The sequence below is a fragment of the Athene noctua genome, chromosome 13, assembly GCF_965140245.1.
Source record: "Athene noctua chromosome 13, bAthNoc1.hap1.1, whole genome shotgun sequence".
In the NCBI taxonomy this organism is placed as follows: Eukaryota; Metazoa; Chordata; class Aves; order Strigiformes; family Strigidae; genus Athene; species Athene noctua.
This window is the reverse complement of record NC_134049.1, coordinates 20644978-20658153: the sequence shown is the minus strand read 5'-3', so window position 1 is coordinate 20658153 and position 13176 is coordinate 20644978. Positions and strand designations below refer to the sequence as shown.

At 43.6% G+C, this 13176-nt stretch overlaps 1 protein-coding gene across 1 annotated transcript in view; it reads right to left on the bottom strand.

Moving 5' to 3' along the window:
• Positions 1–13176, bottom strand: part of PSTPIP1 (proline-serine-threonine phosphatase interacting protein 1) — a 42441-nt gene that overhangs the window by 24461 nt on the left and 4804 nt on the right. The window contains exons 2-4 of the mRNA XM_074917506.1: positions 11547–11556; positions 11072–11172; positions 7262–7336 (exon numbers count right to left, since the gene is read on the bottom strand). Coding sequence (XP_074773607.1) covers positions 7262–7336; positions 11072–11172; positions 11547–11556 — 186 coding nt within the window. The remainder of the gene's footprint in view (positions 1–7261; positions 7337–11071; positions 11173–11546; positions 11557–13176) is intronic.

The following is a 13176-nucleotide window of genomic DNA, read 5'->3' as shown; positions in this document are numbered from 1 at the left end:
GACTCAATGTGGTTTTACCAACATTTCTTTCTGTGAAGCCCAGAGGTAGTAGTAAAGTATAAGGAAACAAGTTCAAAAGCATCTGGTCTCAATTTGCACCTGGGACTCTGCATTGCAAAAAAGAAAAGAAGGGGCAGGTGGTGTGCTCTGCAGTCACTACCAAGTCCTAGGCCAGGCACATAGAGTATTTCACATGAGAATCATATCAAACATTGCTTAGTGGGGATGTGGTGAAAGTCTCAAATAAATAATTTTATCAGGATGTTTTCTTCTTGTTCTCAGAAGAGCTATGAACAGAAAGACAAAACTACGCAGTGCTACTGGAAAGATTTCTGTACAGGTCTCAGCTGTGGTGCGATGTTGAAACCACCCATGGTGGAGAAAAGGCATGAGCCAGCACCCCTTCTCTGGCCAGGGAAGTCCAAGCTTCTGTCTGTCTATAAATTCGCAGTAGCAAGGCACTAGCTAGCATGGGTAGTCATGTCAACTATTACGGGAGGCTGCGCTGTGCAGCAAGCTGGGCTTAGTGTCGGGTTGGGTTTGCATATCCTTCATGAAAGTGATAACAAATGTGGAGGATTCCTCTAGTGCTGTGGGGTGTCTGTATATGTGTTTTGCTTCTGGTGCTTGGATATTTTCAGATATGAGTCAGAAGCAGAAACAGGCCCAAACTGAATGGGAAGGTGGCTGTGTCAAGACTCCCAGGGCTAGTAAACGGGAGCATAGACACAAAACCCCAGACTTGGCTGGGGCAGGAGAGCAAACAGGATGGCATCTCCAGGTACCTTCTCCTCCCTGTAAATCTACGCCCATAGACTATGAATTAGACCCCTTGTGACTCCAGAATGACATATGCCATTCAAATCAAAGGGTAAAACAATCAAAACAACTTTTGTACCTTCAATGTAAAACTGAATTTCCTCATGTCTCTTGGAAAGAGAACAGGACTACTCAAAAATGCCTATCCTCATCACCAGAGAGCTTCTCTAGGTTGGATTTAACAAGAACTGAGCAGAGGCTTAGGTCTTGCAGAGTATGTGCTTGGGTCCATTTCTGCAGAGTCCTGAAAGTTCAAAGTACAAGTGTATAAACTCTGTGTGGGTTCAGAACGTTTGAGTGGACAATAACTAACCATGTGTGGTTAAGGATGTGACCTTCTAAACTGACTTTTAGCTTCACTTCAAAAATGCCTGCTTTGTGTGAATAATACAGAGGATTCTGTATATTAAGTGACAGATGCGCTATATTTATACACAGGAAGCCGCAACTGGCATTTCATTACAGATGCCCTCACCTCACACTCACTGAAATATTCTATTTCAGGCATTGTAGAGAAGGGCAGAGCAGATACAGGCTTGAAGGAACTAGCCTTTCCTGAGGTCTGAAGGAGATGGTAGTGGAAAAGATGGAAGGCTAAAAGTAGGAAATCATATACATGAGCAGAGACAAGCAGAGCAAATGACAAAAATAGCTGTTGTCAGACTAGGCAGAATTTAACCGGCTACTGCGTGTTTACATCAGTTATTTTACAAAAGAACAGAGTTCCCAGAGGCTCCGTTTCAGCTGAAGCTGAGGATGTATCTGAAAACTGAACCTTGTAGTATATTCTGTTTTCATGTTGTTCTGCTGAAGAGTTGCCCAAAGCTACTGCATGAATTTTCCTTGTCACCTTGCAGCCTGAAAGGTGTTTCTTCTCAAAGGCATGAGCTCTGCTGAAAATCATCTATAGTGCGTCGGAGGCATCATTACTGTGTGGCTACCAGGAAACACTTGCAAACTTGTTCTCAGTTTGTAACTTGGCTGAAAATCCCCAGTTTCTGTGCATCCTCTCCCATACGTGCAACACAGAATGTGAAGGGTACAAATGTGTACTGCAGTTTAAACTGCATAACATGTAGTTCCCTCTCCCCTGCTGGATATTGGTGTAACCTGGCATTTGCCAAGGATACATGACTGAAACTTTGTAATCATATTTTTCATATTTTTTTTTATGCTTAGAGACTATAAGTTGTGATTCAGATGGGGGGGGTTGTAATTAAAAAAGTGGGATAACGGCTTTAAAATTAGTATAAGGCAGGAATGAAGACATTTTAAAAATACACTTTAGCCCTGACTTTTGATAGGTGAGCTCCATTCCTGTGCAGCATCCATCCTTCCACCCTGACTGCTGTGATCCTCACACTTTGCTCACTCCTCAAGGGCTGCCCTGCCCTCTCCTAGGTCTGACCCACTCGAGAGGTACATTTGTGACTGATATTCTTTGACGGTCCCTTCCAGTACCTCTTCCCCTCCCAGTGCTTTCACTAAGACTCCCCAGCTACCTGTATCCCCAGGCACAGTCTGCATCCAGGTAATTAGCTTAAAGGAAGCAGCTGACCTTTTCCACACTTGGTGGTATTATGGACCTGAGTGTGTTTCTAAGAACCAGAACAGGCCGTGGGGACTGCAGCTCACCAGTGCAGCTGTGCGTTGAGGAACCCCACTGTAAGGAAGCTAATCTGCCTTTGTCATGTGTGTCTGATCTAACATGGCAAGTGTGGTGAGGGGTGGGTTAAAAATCAACAAACAGCACTTCTGCACTTACATTGCTTTACCTTAAGACTCGGTGGATGCTAAAATGTTTCAGGTAAGAAAACATTGGGGGCTATTGCTTATAAAGCTGCTGCTGGTGTGACAACCCCTGAACTACCAAATGCTAAGGCTACAAGATTATTTAGGCAAAATATCCTCATATGCTTACCCTATTCTTCTACTCTTCCCTTGGGATCTGATGTTGGGGATGAAGTATTAGGCTAAAGGGATTTTGGTCTGAGCCTGTGTGACCCTTCTTGCAGTCCTGCACTTAGATTCAAGTGTGTACATCCTTCTGCACATTAGAATGAACTTGTCAAAGCCTATAGCAACTCCTAAGTTAGATCTGTGTCATGGTTGGAAAGAGGATATCTCCCTTCCCTATAGGAAGTAGTTTCTACCAGCTGCAGTGCTCGAGGCAAGGGCAAGCAGCCAAAATGCCTAAATTTGCTTGAATCAGGCTGGACTATTGAATGATTGTGTCCTTTGGCTGTTAGGCAGCACTTAGGGGGAAATTTTCTCTACTGAGCTGGAATCTGGAGTGTTTGTTTGCTGTGCCCGTGGTAACCAGCACTGGTTTAGAAACTTTAGAAACCCTGTCTTTATTTTTTTTTTTAATAAAGAATTGAAAAAAAGTGGGGGCTGCACATCTCCCTCACTGCTGCATGTCTGCCTCTCTGATTTTAGTTGTTTTAGAAATTTTGCTACAGGTGTAGGCTCACCGCGGCCATTTCCAATAGTGGTTTGAAAAAGAACAGCGAGGGCCTCACTGAAGTCAGTCACACCTCCTGTAGCAGTGCTAAACACTTGTCCCCTGATAACTCTCAGGTCAAAATGATTTCTCATGTTTCCAGTACTCAGGAGTCTGTGGGTGGAGACACAACATTGTCCTCTTTTCCCTGGTTATGATGTTATATTGCTGCTGATAACCAGTAGTGAAGTGTCCCAGTATGGGCTTGGCTTGTAGTGGCCTCCGCCAAGCACGTGCAGTGCCGGGCCCTGAGGGTTCAGTTCTCCATCAGAGGAGCTGTGATGATGCTGAGGGAACAAGCACTGCACGACATATAGGATGGAAACCTCATGGCTGCTGTCACCTGGATTTTTCTCAAAGCAATGGAGAGTGGTCCCAGAGTTGCTGTTACATTTCAGCCAGCCTTCCGTACCAGCTTTCTTTAAAGTCAGCAGCATATTTCTTCATCTGTGTCTTTTAGTAAATAGAAACAGGCAGTTGAATCTATTTATACATTTAGCTGAGTTCAGCAATTTGCTCCAGCTGAAGCAAAAGTTTGGGAGAGAAGGGAAGAGCCCCCAAAAATGTTGAAATTGTTCTTTTCTTTGATTCAAAACTAAAAGCTTTTACAATATGGGAGAGAACTGTTTTCTACAGCAATGTCTGGTGCAGTGTGCCATAGGCTTCTCCAGGCTTCCTCCCATTGCTTGTATTTACTCATTGTGCTTACTCTCTTCACCTTGTTTTTTGCTAGTCCTGACTGCTGAAGTAACAATTTGGGCAGTACCTCCCCACCACCGCCTAATTTCTCCCTTGATCAGACCCACCTTGAAAGCGCAGGAAGCAAGAGAAAGGTTTTTTTTTTTCCTTTACATTTTGAGATGAGATTTTCTCTACATACATGAGATGAGGAGAGCGGGGCGGCTGCCAGGGACTGCGGTTCTGGAGCTGGAAAGAGCTGTTTGCACTGGTAATGTGAGGACGTAAGCACAAGGCCCTGCTGGGTTGCCCGTCGCGTGTAGCGGTGCCGCCGGCCCCAGTTCAGCAGCCTTGGCGTTGGCTGCAGTGCGTTAGCCACGGACCTTTTGCCAACAGGCCCCTGCATGGGGACTGCTGCTCGCTCCGGTTTTGTGCCGCTTCTCTCCTGCTGTGCTTTCCACAGCACCTACAGAGCATCACTTTGACCTGGTGGAGTGATGGGAGGTTTTGGCAGCCAATTCATTAGTTTCAGAAGTTGCGCTAAACAGAATTAATTGGCCTTGAAATTGTTTCTCTTAAGGTCTTCTGGGTATTTTTTGATACTGGAAGTTTTTGAGTGGTTATTGGAAGTTTTTGTGTAGTCGAGAACAGTTAGTGTTAGGTTAATGGTTGGACTAAATGATCTTCAAGGTCTTTTCCAACCTAGATGATTCTGTGATTCTGTTATTGTAGTCGGATTTTCTATGTTCTTTTTATCGACTTTTTGAAAGGGTATCGGATACCTTCCTGATACTGAGAACCACTGGAGTATGAAATAATTTCCCAGGAGAAGTGACAGAAATCTTTAGTATCCGAGATGTTTAAAAGATGACGGAATTTAACACTAGGCGATAATAATTTTGCATTAGCAAGAAAATGAATGAGTGATATAAAAGTAGTAATTGCTGCTCCTCTGCAATACATAGCATGGCACAGGACGGTCTGTAAATTGTTCTGCAAAAAACCCTGCAAGCTACTTCTTTTCCTAGTATTTGTCAAATGCAAGTTTTAGGTACAAATACCTGCACACAACACCTTCATTAGACTTATTTGAGAAATACTGCTGCTCAAAGCTGCATTTAAAGATGTGAACAGCCCTGTTCAGCCTGTCAAGTACTTGTAATACTATTAGGACTCGGTATGCTCGTCAATAATAGGGAGCCCTATACAGAGGAAGCACTTGGAATAAGGCATGGGGACAGCTGTGCCATGGCCCTTTCAAGCTTTTCTTATTATAGGTATTACATAGGTTCCCTCCCTCCAGTCTCACTGAAGGACTGACCTTGGGAGCAGAACTGCTGTCAGCAGTCGATACCATATTAACAAACAGAAACTTCACACCATGACAAAAATTTTAAGGCATTAAAACCAAGTATTTAATTTTCATGAGTTTTTCCAGCCCTGAATAGACCCCAGTTTTCTCTGATTTTAAAGTGTTTACTCTGGACAAATGCCCTCCCCTGTGTAACTCCTTAAACAACCAGAGGATGCTGAATAACAGAAAGCAAAGTTGCCTCTCTGCTTCAGAACGGATACAGTGAGACATTTGCTCTGATAAAAATATCAGTGCAAAGCTGGTCGCTACCCAGACCAGGCAGGGGTTTATGGAAACATAGTAAATCAGCTCTGCCGCATGCTTTGTTGGTATATTGAGCCTTTTCTCTATGCCAAGCTATAAAATTGCTGGATCGAAGTGGAGCCGGGCCTGAGTCCAAACTTCCCCCAACTTGAGGGGAACTTGGATCCATATCCCAACTCTGGGACTTGGCTCTGCCTCTAAATCAAGCTCATAATCTCTTAGGAAAAGTCAGACCTATGAATTATCCACTAAGCCACAGAAGGGCAGCCAAAGCTGTCTGTTTCTGAACACGTTTGCTCTGCCTGCCCTGCACTGCCAGTAAAGACATTTAGGTGGAGCCTTTCGTTAATCCTGGAAAGCTGATCATAACCTTTGGTTTGGGAAGAAGCAGCCAGCCATCCTTAATCTGCTATTTTAATGTCAAAATAATTTTTCTTCTCCTTCCTTTTCTCTGTTTAGATCTGTGAATTGAGACACCAGGAAGGTAGAAGCCATCTCCAGCAGCCTTTGCTAGGAACTACGTGTTACTGCATTGCTCAGGGCAAGGGAGAGATGGAACACTAGGGAAGGAGAGGCTGGCACATTCTTTGGAGTGAGCCTCAGTGCTCTCCAAGCTACCAGGTGCCTGGGTTAGTGCAACACTTTCTCTGTCTGCCTGGATGTGCCTCCACCGAATTGATAGCAAGTGCTATGGGTGATTGCCTGGCGCTTGCATGCCATGATGGTGCAAGGGTTTGAGGTCAAGTTTTCCCATAAAATATAAACAGGAAACCATGCTCACGCTGAGACTGATAAATCGACGTAAAAAGGAGACTGCAATTAAGAAATGACATATGGGATAGATGAGGGTAGCAGGCCCCAGGGATCAATAGAACTGTTTTGTGTTTAGATTGAGGTCTTTTCTTTCAGACTTGTCTTCTGTGACCCCAAATCTTCATCCTCTACCACCTTATTACTGTATTATTACTTGTTACAATAATGACAAAGTGCCTTATTATTGCTGCTACCATCAATAATAGCTACAGTTTATCAGCAGTGTTTATTAAGTTAAATTCCATGCCAACATATATCTTCCTCTCCCAACACAATTTACACATGATCTGACATAACAGTAGAGGATACAGAGAAAAATATGTGTCATTTTAGTGTATTTCAGTAGTTCTATCGATTTGTTTCAAATTAAGTCCCTTCAAAGAGGTTTAAAGTTTGTATTCTTAAGCTAAGCCTTTTTCCTGCCGCAGAAGCTAATTTTTGATGTCTTTGCACTTTGCTTTTGTTCTGTCACAGCCCCTCAGTGTCTACCAGCTTCCCAGAACTGCGAAGCCACTATCCTAAACATTTCACAACCTTTTCCTTTTTTTCCCATCACTTAATTTGCTTTTGGAAGAAATGTTAAACATTGTTAGGAATCCTGACGTTTAAAAACTTCTTAGTAAAGACCTACTGGCAATTCCCAAATGGAGATTTTGTGAACCCTCCTTTGAAGGACTGTGGTGTTTCCCCATTTTTCCTGTACAATGTGAAGTGATGTATAGCGCACTGAAGTGAGCAGCTTGTATGACCCCATTCATAGGCAAAACACAGGAGTCTGATATTGCTTCCAAAATGCTTTCATTTGCACTAATAATAAAATAATTCCTTACTTGATTTCTGTTTGTCCTCCTGCTTTTCGGGCAATCTGAATCAGCTCTTTCCCATATCTCTCTTCTGCTTGTGCTCTGTTAAAAGAAAAACTTACTCAATTTCTCTTAGTGTACCAGGATCACCTTTACAACACTCTTGTAATTGCATTTGCAGAAATACAATTTAATTTCTCTAGCTCCTCAATCCTAGTCTATTAGTTACCTCTAAAATATTTCGTTGAGCTATTTTTAGAAGAAATGAGGGAAAATGAAACCCACCTCCATGGCTCTGATTACTGTGGAGTGCTACGTACAACTCTTCCCCAAAAAGCTGGATTCAATTAGAAGAAGAGATGTACAGAAGTGTAGTGAAGATGTTCAGAATGGAGAGACTCTTTTGCAAAACAAACCTAAAAGATGATGGCTGACTTGATTCATCAAAATGAAGGCTGGGAGGAGAGTCAAGAGTAGGTTCCAAAGGATCTGTTTAAGAGAGGTTGTGAATAAATGGGAGTAGCAGGAAAATTTCTCACCATTGAAGACATGAAGTGCTGCTTAAACTGTTGCAGTGGAGGCAGAGGAGGAAGGAGCCTTGCTGGCTGTAAGGTGAGGCTGTGACGGTTTTATGGAAGGGACAATATGATGCAATGTCTCACCTAATGGGGAACCGTAACTAGTGACTCAGGAAAGTAGTTCTGTTTCTATGGTTAATAAAGAAATACAATTATTTCTTTGCTGTTTTCCCCTCCCCCAGCTCTGGGAGAAATTTCTATTCTCTGTTTAAAAAAAAAAAAAAAAAAAAAGTATTTTTACTAAATATGTTACTTCTTTTCTCCTGGGTGCAAGACCAGGGCAGTCTTTGAGTAGCTGCTAAAAAACTATTGGATGGTCAATAATAAATAACGAACAGATGGCCTGGTGCTACGATTTGGTGGTGGAGATTTTGTTTAGGGTAAGTCCTGTTCTCAAAAGGTGTTTCAAAGCATTTCGAACACTTCTGAGCCTGAAACTGGGCACCTTAGAGAAACATACCCTTCGTTCAAAAGAAGAATTTTGATGAGGGTGTGAGGCCATGCAACCCTGCTGGTTTGTTCTTACGTACATCTTCCCACTCATTCACACCGTGCTTTATTGTTGCTCTTTGCTGAGTTCCAGTGGTTTGAGGGCTGGTCTTTCAGTTTTGCAACCCGGCAGCTGTTGGGGTGGGTCCCTGAGAAGATGTGACTGCCCTTTCGGCTGTTCCCCTGTGTCTGATGGCTCTGAGCACCTTGTGTTGTAGCCAGCTGTACCGGTGGCTCTGGTGCAGTTTCACTGGTTTGCAGTCATCTTCTGAGACCTGAGGCAGGCTCATCCTGGGGACTTTCCCCCAGCCCAAGGAGATCTGTCAGGTGGCGGGAGAGGAGTGCTGGTCATCCAGCAGCCCGGAGTGGGGGCTGTTCTCGGCCTCTGTCCATGGCTCCCATGTCTGGTTAGTTAATTGCTGTCACCCTGCACTAGAAATTGCTGCATTTTAGTAGGGTGTTACTCCATCACTGCTTTGGGAGTACTCCTAGAAGAATGGGGTGCAAAATATGGCGACAGGACACACAGAGGCCACTTCATTTTCACGTTAGATGAATGATATTTCATCAAAATGGAAATATACTCCAGAGACACATAACGCTGCAGAAGCAGAATGGCCTAATTTTCTTCTGATTTAAATAACAAGAAACACTTTAGTGTCAGAGACTTTGCTTAGTACCAGTGGATGTACAGCAGTGAGAATAACTGCAGTGCTACAGGACCACTTTCCTTGCTCAGGACACACTCTATCATGGGAAGAAAGCACAGCCAGCTCTTAAGCCAGTTCCAGCTCCTGCAAAACCCTTGGGTCAAATCTTCCTGAGACTTTAGGCACTTGACTGGACTAGCCCAGGGTCAGAGGAGTCTGACAGGTGGCCAGCACCATCTTTTGACATCTTAGTGCTGCCTTTCCCATTTTCTGGTACTCCTGCACACAGTTCTAGGTTTTCCTGCAGCCATGAAGAGCTGGAACATACTTTGTGTTTTAAATCTGAGGCTTTGTTCTAGAATACAACTGCTTTCTCACTTCCTACCCTCTTAGGCCCTCCTCTGGACCAGGCATGGGTATTTGTGAACAAGTAATTGACCTGGGTGGAAAAGTGTTGGTGTAGCCAGGGCTTAGGGCAGCTGCTGCAGGAGCCCTTTCTGAAATTCTGGCATGGAGCCCATGATATGGGCAGTCTCTAGGAACAGAGATTCATCCCATGCTTTAATCTCCTCTAGGTCATTCCCATGAATGACATGAGGACAAGCTGAAACAAACGTCTTCTAGAGATAAACTAGAAATAACAGCTGCTTTCTGCAACTCAGTGCCCACTACCTTTTCTCCTTTTCCTCTTCCCCCAACATGCATGTACACACACAAGCACATGCACATATGCACCTCCACTGGAATGTTTTGGGGGTATGAAAAAGCTCATGGAAACATTTGTTCTTGTAGCTTTCAAATCTATGAAATGACTGTATGTGGGTTTTTTTCTTCTGTGTGGAAAGTCCTTTGTGCCTCCACCACAAACCAGGAAGAACCTCATCCTGCAACTTGCAGGAACCTCTGTAATGTTTTGGAAAGAAACAGGCATGTATAGCATCAGCTGCGTGCTGCAGTGCAAAGCCTTCTTGAAGCCTACAGCCTAATTCTGATCTCTGTAAGTAATGAGTCACAAAGAAGCTATTTTAAACAGTTGAAGCTAAGCTACCATCAGACAGATGCAACTTTGGGACTGTGTGACACGCAGCAGTGAAATACGCTTTCACAGGTGGTCAAGAAAAGCAATTCAAATAGCTTCAGATTTTGATGGGAAACTCTTTGCACTCTGTGAAATAGTCAACTTTCAGTTTGACAGCTCACATCCCCTTGAAAGGCCCAGTGCTTAAAAAGTAGCTTTCAGAAAACCAACCTAAAACTGGAAAACTAGATGGGGACACGCAGAGCAATATTCGTAAGGAGACAGCTTCTGAGATTAACTGCTCTAGGATTACCTACTCAATATATAATCCATACTGTGTGGTCTTTCCTACAGGTCATGTATGAGCAGGTACATGTCTCATGCTACATGTTGAAACTGCTGAAACCCAGCCACTTAAAAACAGAACCAAAGTTCAGATAAATATTTTTCTAAGTCAGAAATACAAAAATGCATTGCAAAGAAGTCAGAGCAGCTGTGTAATATGTATTTTCTTACCTATAAAAGCATCACCCATCCATAGCTGTTATTGACTGGCACCTAAGAAGCATATAAAGGATGGACATAAACTACAACTTTGTTATTCAGAGTCTGGTAAGCTTGGCTAATTATGTGCTCTGTCTTGAGTGTCTGGGCTTTTGGTAGCACCTTTATATAGCTTTGTCTATATTTGAAAAATGGCCCCTTTTTGGTAGTTGCAGGAAAGTGAAACAGTGCCTGTGGCAACAGCATGTTCAAAGTGAAATTAAAATGTGCAGGTCATTGCTTCCTGTAAAGGGGGAAACTCAGTAATGCTGCTTGTGGATGTATGTGCTACCATGTGATTCTGGACCAGTAATGACCTGGGTCTTAACGGAGCTCTGGACTTCTGACTCTTTCAACTTTCTCCTTCTGTTCTCCTTCTCCAGTCTTCTCAAATCTTTGGAATTTCTGTTTATCTAGCTTCACAAATCACATCACTCAGGCTTTTCTATGTAAACTAGTATCACTACCAAATTCAGAAACAGCCTATTATCCCTTTACAGATGCCAAACAGGAGAGAAAATGGAGGCTGTTCACACTTTTTTCACGCTGGTTTTCTTACCTCTGCTTGAGCAAATCCTCCACATCTTTGCACATCTTCCTCCCATCTAACAGCCGCTGTATGAGCACCTCATACCCAGTGTGGAAGGTGAACTCCTTGCACTGAAGACAGAAAGATAAAGAGTTGAGCTGATCTGTGCACATAGTTTGCAGGTTTACCAGATGCCTACTGTAAGTCATATGGAGCAAATTAACTATCTTGAAAAAACAATAGACCTTTAGATTTGCTCAGAGCAATGGCAGCTGGGGCAGGGCTAAGGGCACAGGTATGGGTGAGGTTTCTCCAAAGTGAAAATCTATAAAAGTTTTATTAAACCGTTTGGGTTTTAATACTGAAAAAGTGAAGTAGGCACAAATTTTGCTGTGTGGAAAGCAGCACTAGCTGTATTTTTTGGGAAGTCACATTTAGCATTGGGTGGGGGATCTCTGCAGAGCAGAGATGTATAGTAGCTCTTAAGGACAACAGCTCCTCTTACCATACATTTTCTAAAAAGAAAGATCAGAGTCAACTCACTGCCATAGGACTCTCAGTAAGACAGTGACCCGCTGTCTAGATGCGAGTGGAGAAGTGAAGGAATCTTGTGCTCGTATGAATATCGACACATGGGGTAGTGGTTGTGCCACCTGGTCAGTGGTGGGGTGTTTTAATGAGGGATTCATAGCACAGGGAGACAGTTTGCTGTCAGACAACACTTGGGTTCTGATGTGCTGTTATGTCTTCCTTTGGGATTGCTATAACAACTCTTTCTATTGAATCAATCTGTCTCTGGCATAAATTCACCATGACAGGGTTTTTTTTTTTTAAAAAAAAAAACTAGAAGAAAGGCATGTGGAGAGCTTAGGAATGTGGATGTTGGATCTGCAGGAAATTGAAAGTCTGTGTGTCTGAGATGCTTGCCAATGAGTGTTGCTTCCCTCACTTTTGCATTCACTGCCCAACCCTCTGTGCAATACATGGGATTCACTTGTGCCTTTGGGTGTTTTTGCAGCCCGTCCAAATGGAGCCAGCCAAGGCAGTGTGTGATTTTCAGCCAGCCACAGTACAGGCGAGGTCATGGAGCTGAGTGGATTTTGCTGCCCCAAAACCAACCAGGGCTCTTATTTCCTACCAGGGCTCTGCACTCTGTGTGGCTCCAGGCCACGTCCCTCTGCTGCGGTCTCGGACTGCGGATCCCTCCCATCACACAAGTCCATGTGTCAGGTTTATTCCTGTCCACATGATCCATCAGAGCACACCCCCTTGCATCTCAGACAGAAATATCTGAGTAATGAGAAGAAAAACAATTAGTCTTGCACTTCTTTCATCTTTTTCCCAACTTCCAGACTGCCCTGCAGCAATGGTAAATCAGAGTCACAACAGTGCTGCTGAGGAAATGATGGGAAGGGAATAAAGTTGTGACGCGCTCTGAGCGTGGCACTAGGAGAGGATTTCTGTGTTCTACTCCTGGTCCTCCCACTGACTTACAACAGGATTAGGACAAGCCATTCTTACTTTGAGAGCCTCAGTTAACCAGTACATAGTGATAATGTTATTGAAAATATAGTGGTGAATGTTATCTGAGCTTTATGTTACAGCATTATGGTAAAATCACGGACTGTACCCATAAAGAGAATGAATATGTTCCTTCCCTCAAGCAGTTTATGTACAACACAAGTTCTTATATATGAACTGAATGCAGTTTATACATCTATCCACTGTCCCCTAAGCAGTTATCGTGTAATAAATGTGTTAGTGTATTGCTTTACACCGTGACTGTTGAGAAGACAGCTGTTTAAGTTTTGGAACTCAGGAAGGATCTGCTGGCATGCAACGGTTGGACACTTGAGCTTGCAGCTTTGCTTCCTTATTGCTGGGACTGGAGAGGAACAGGGCGAGCTCTGGGGTGAACACCAGTGGCCAGCAGCAGCCTCGGTGCTGCTCACCCAGGCCCTCGGGCTTCTGTGGAGATTTGCAGACCTGTGAGTGGGTCTTTTTGCTTCTTCGAGAGCTAGGATCAATTTCTGCAGACAACCTTTGTAAACCTACAGGTTGTAGTAACACTTCCAGTGCTACAGTTTCTTGACAGCAGTAATTCCTTCTTCCTTAACTCTTATCACCAGCAGTGG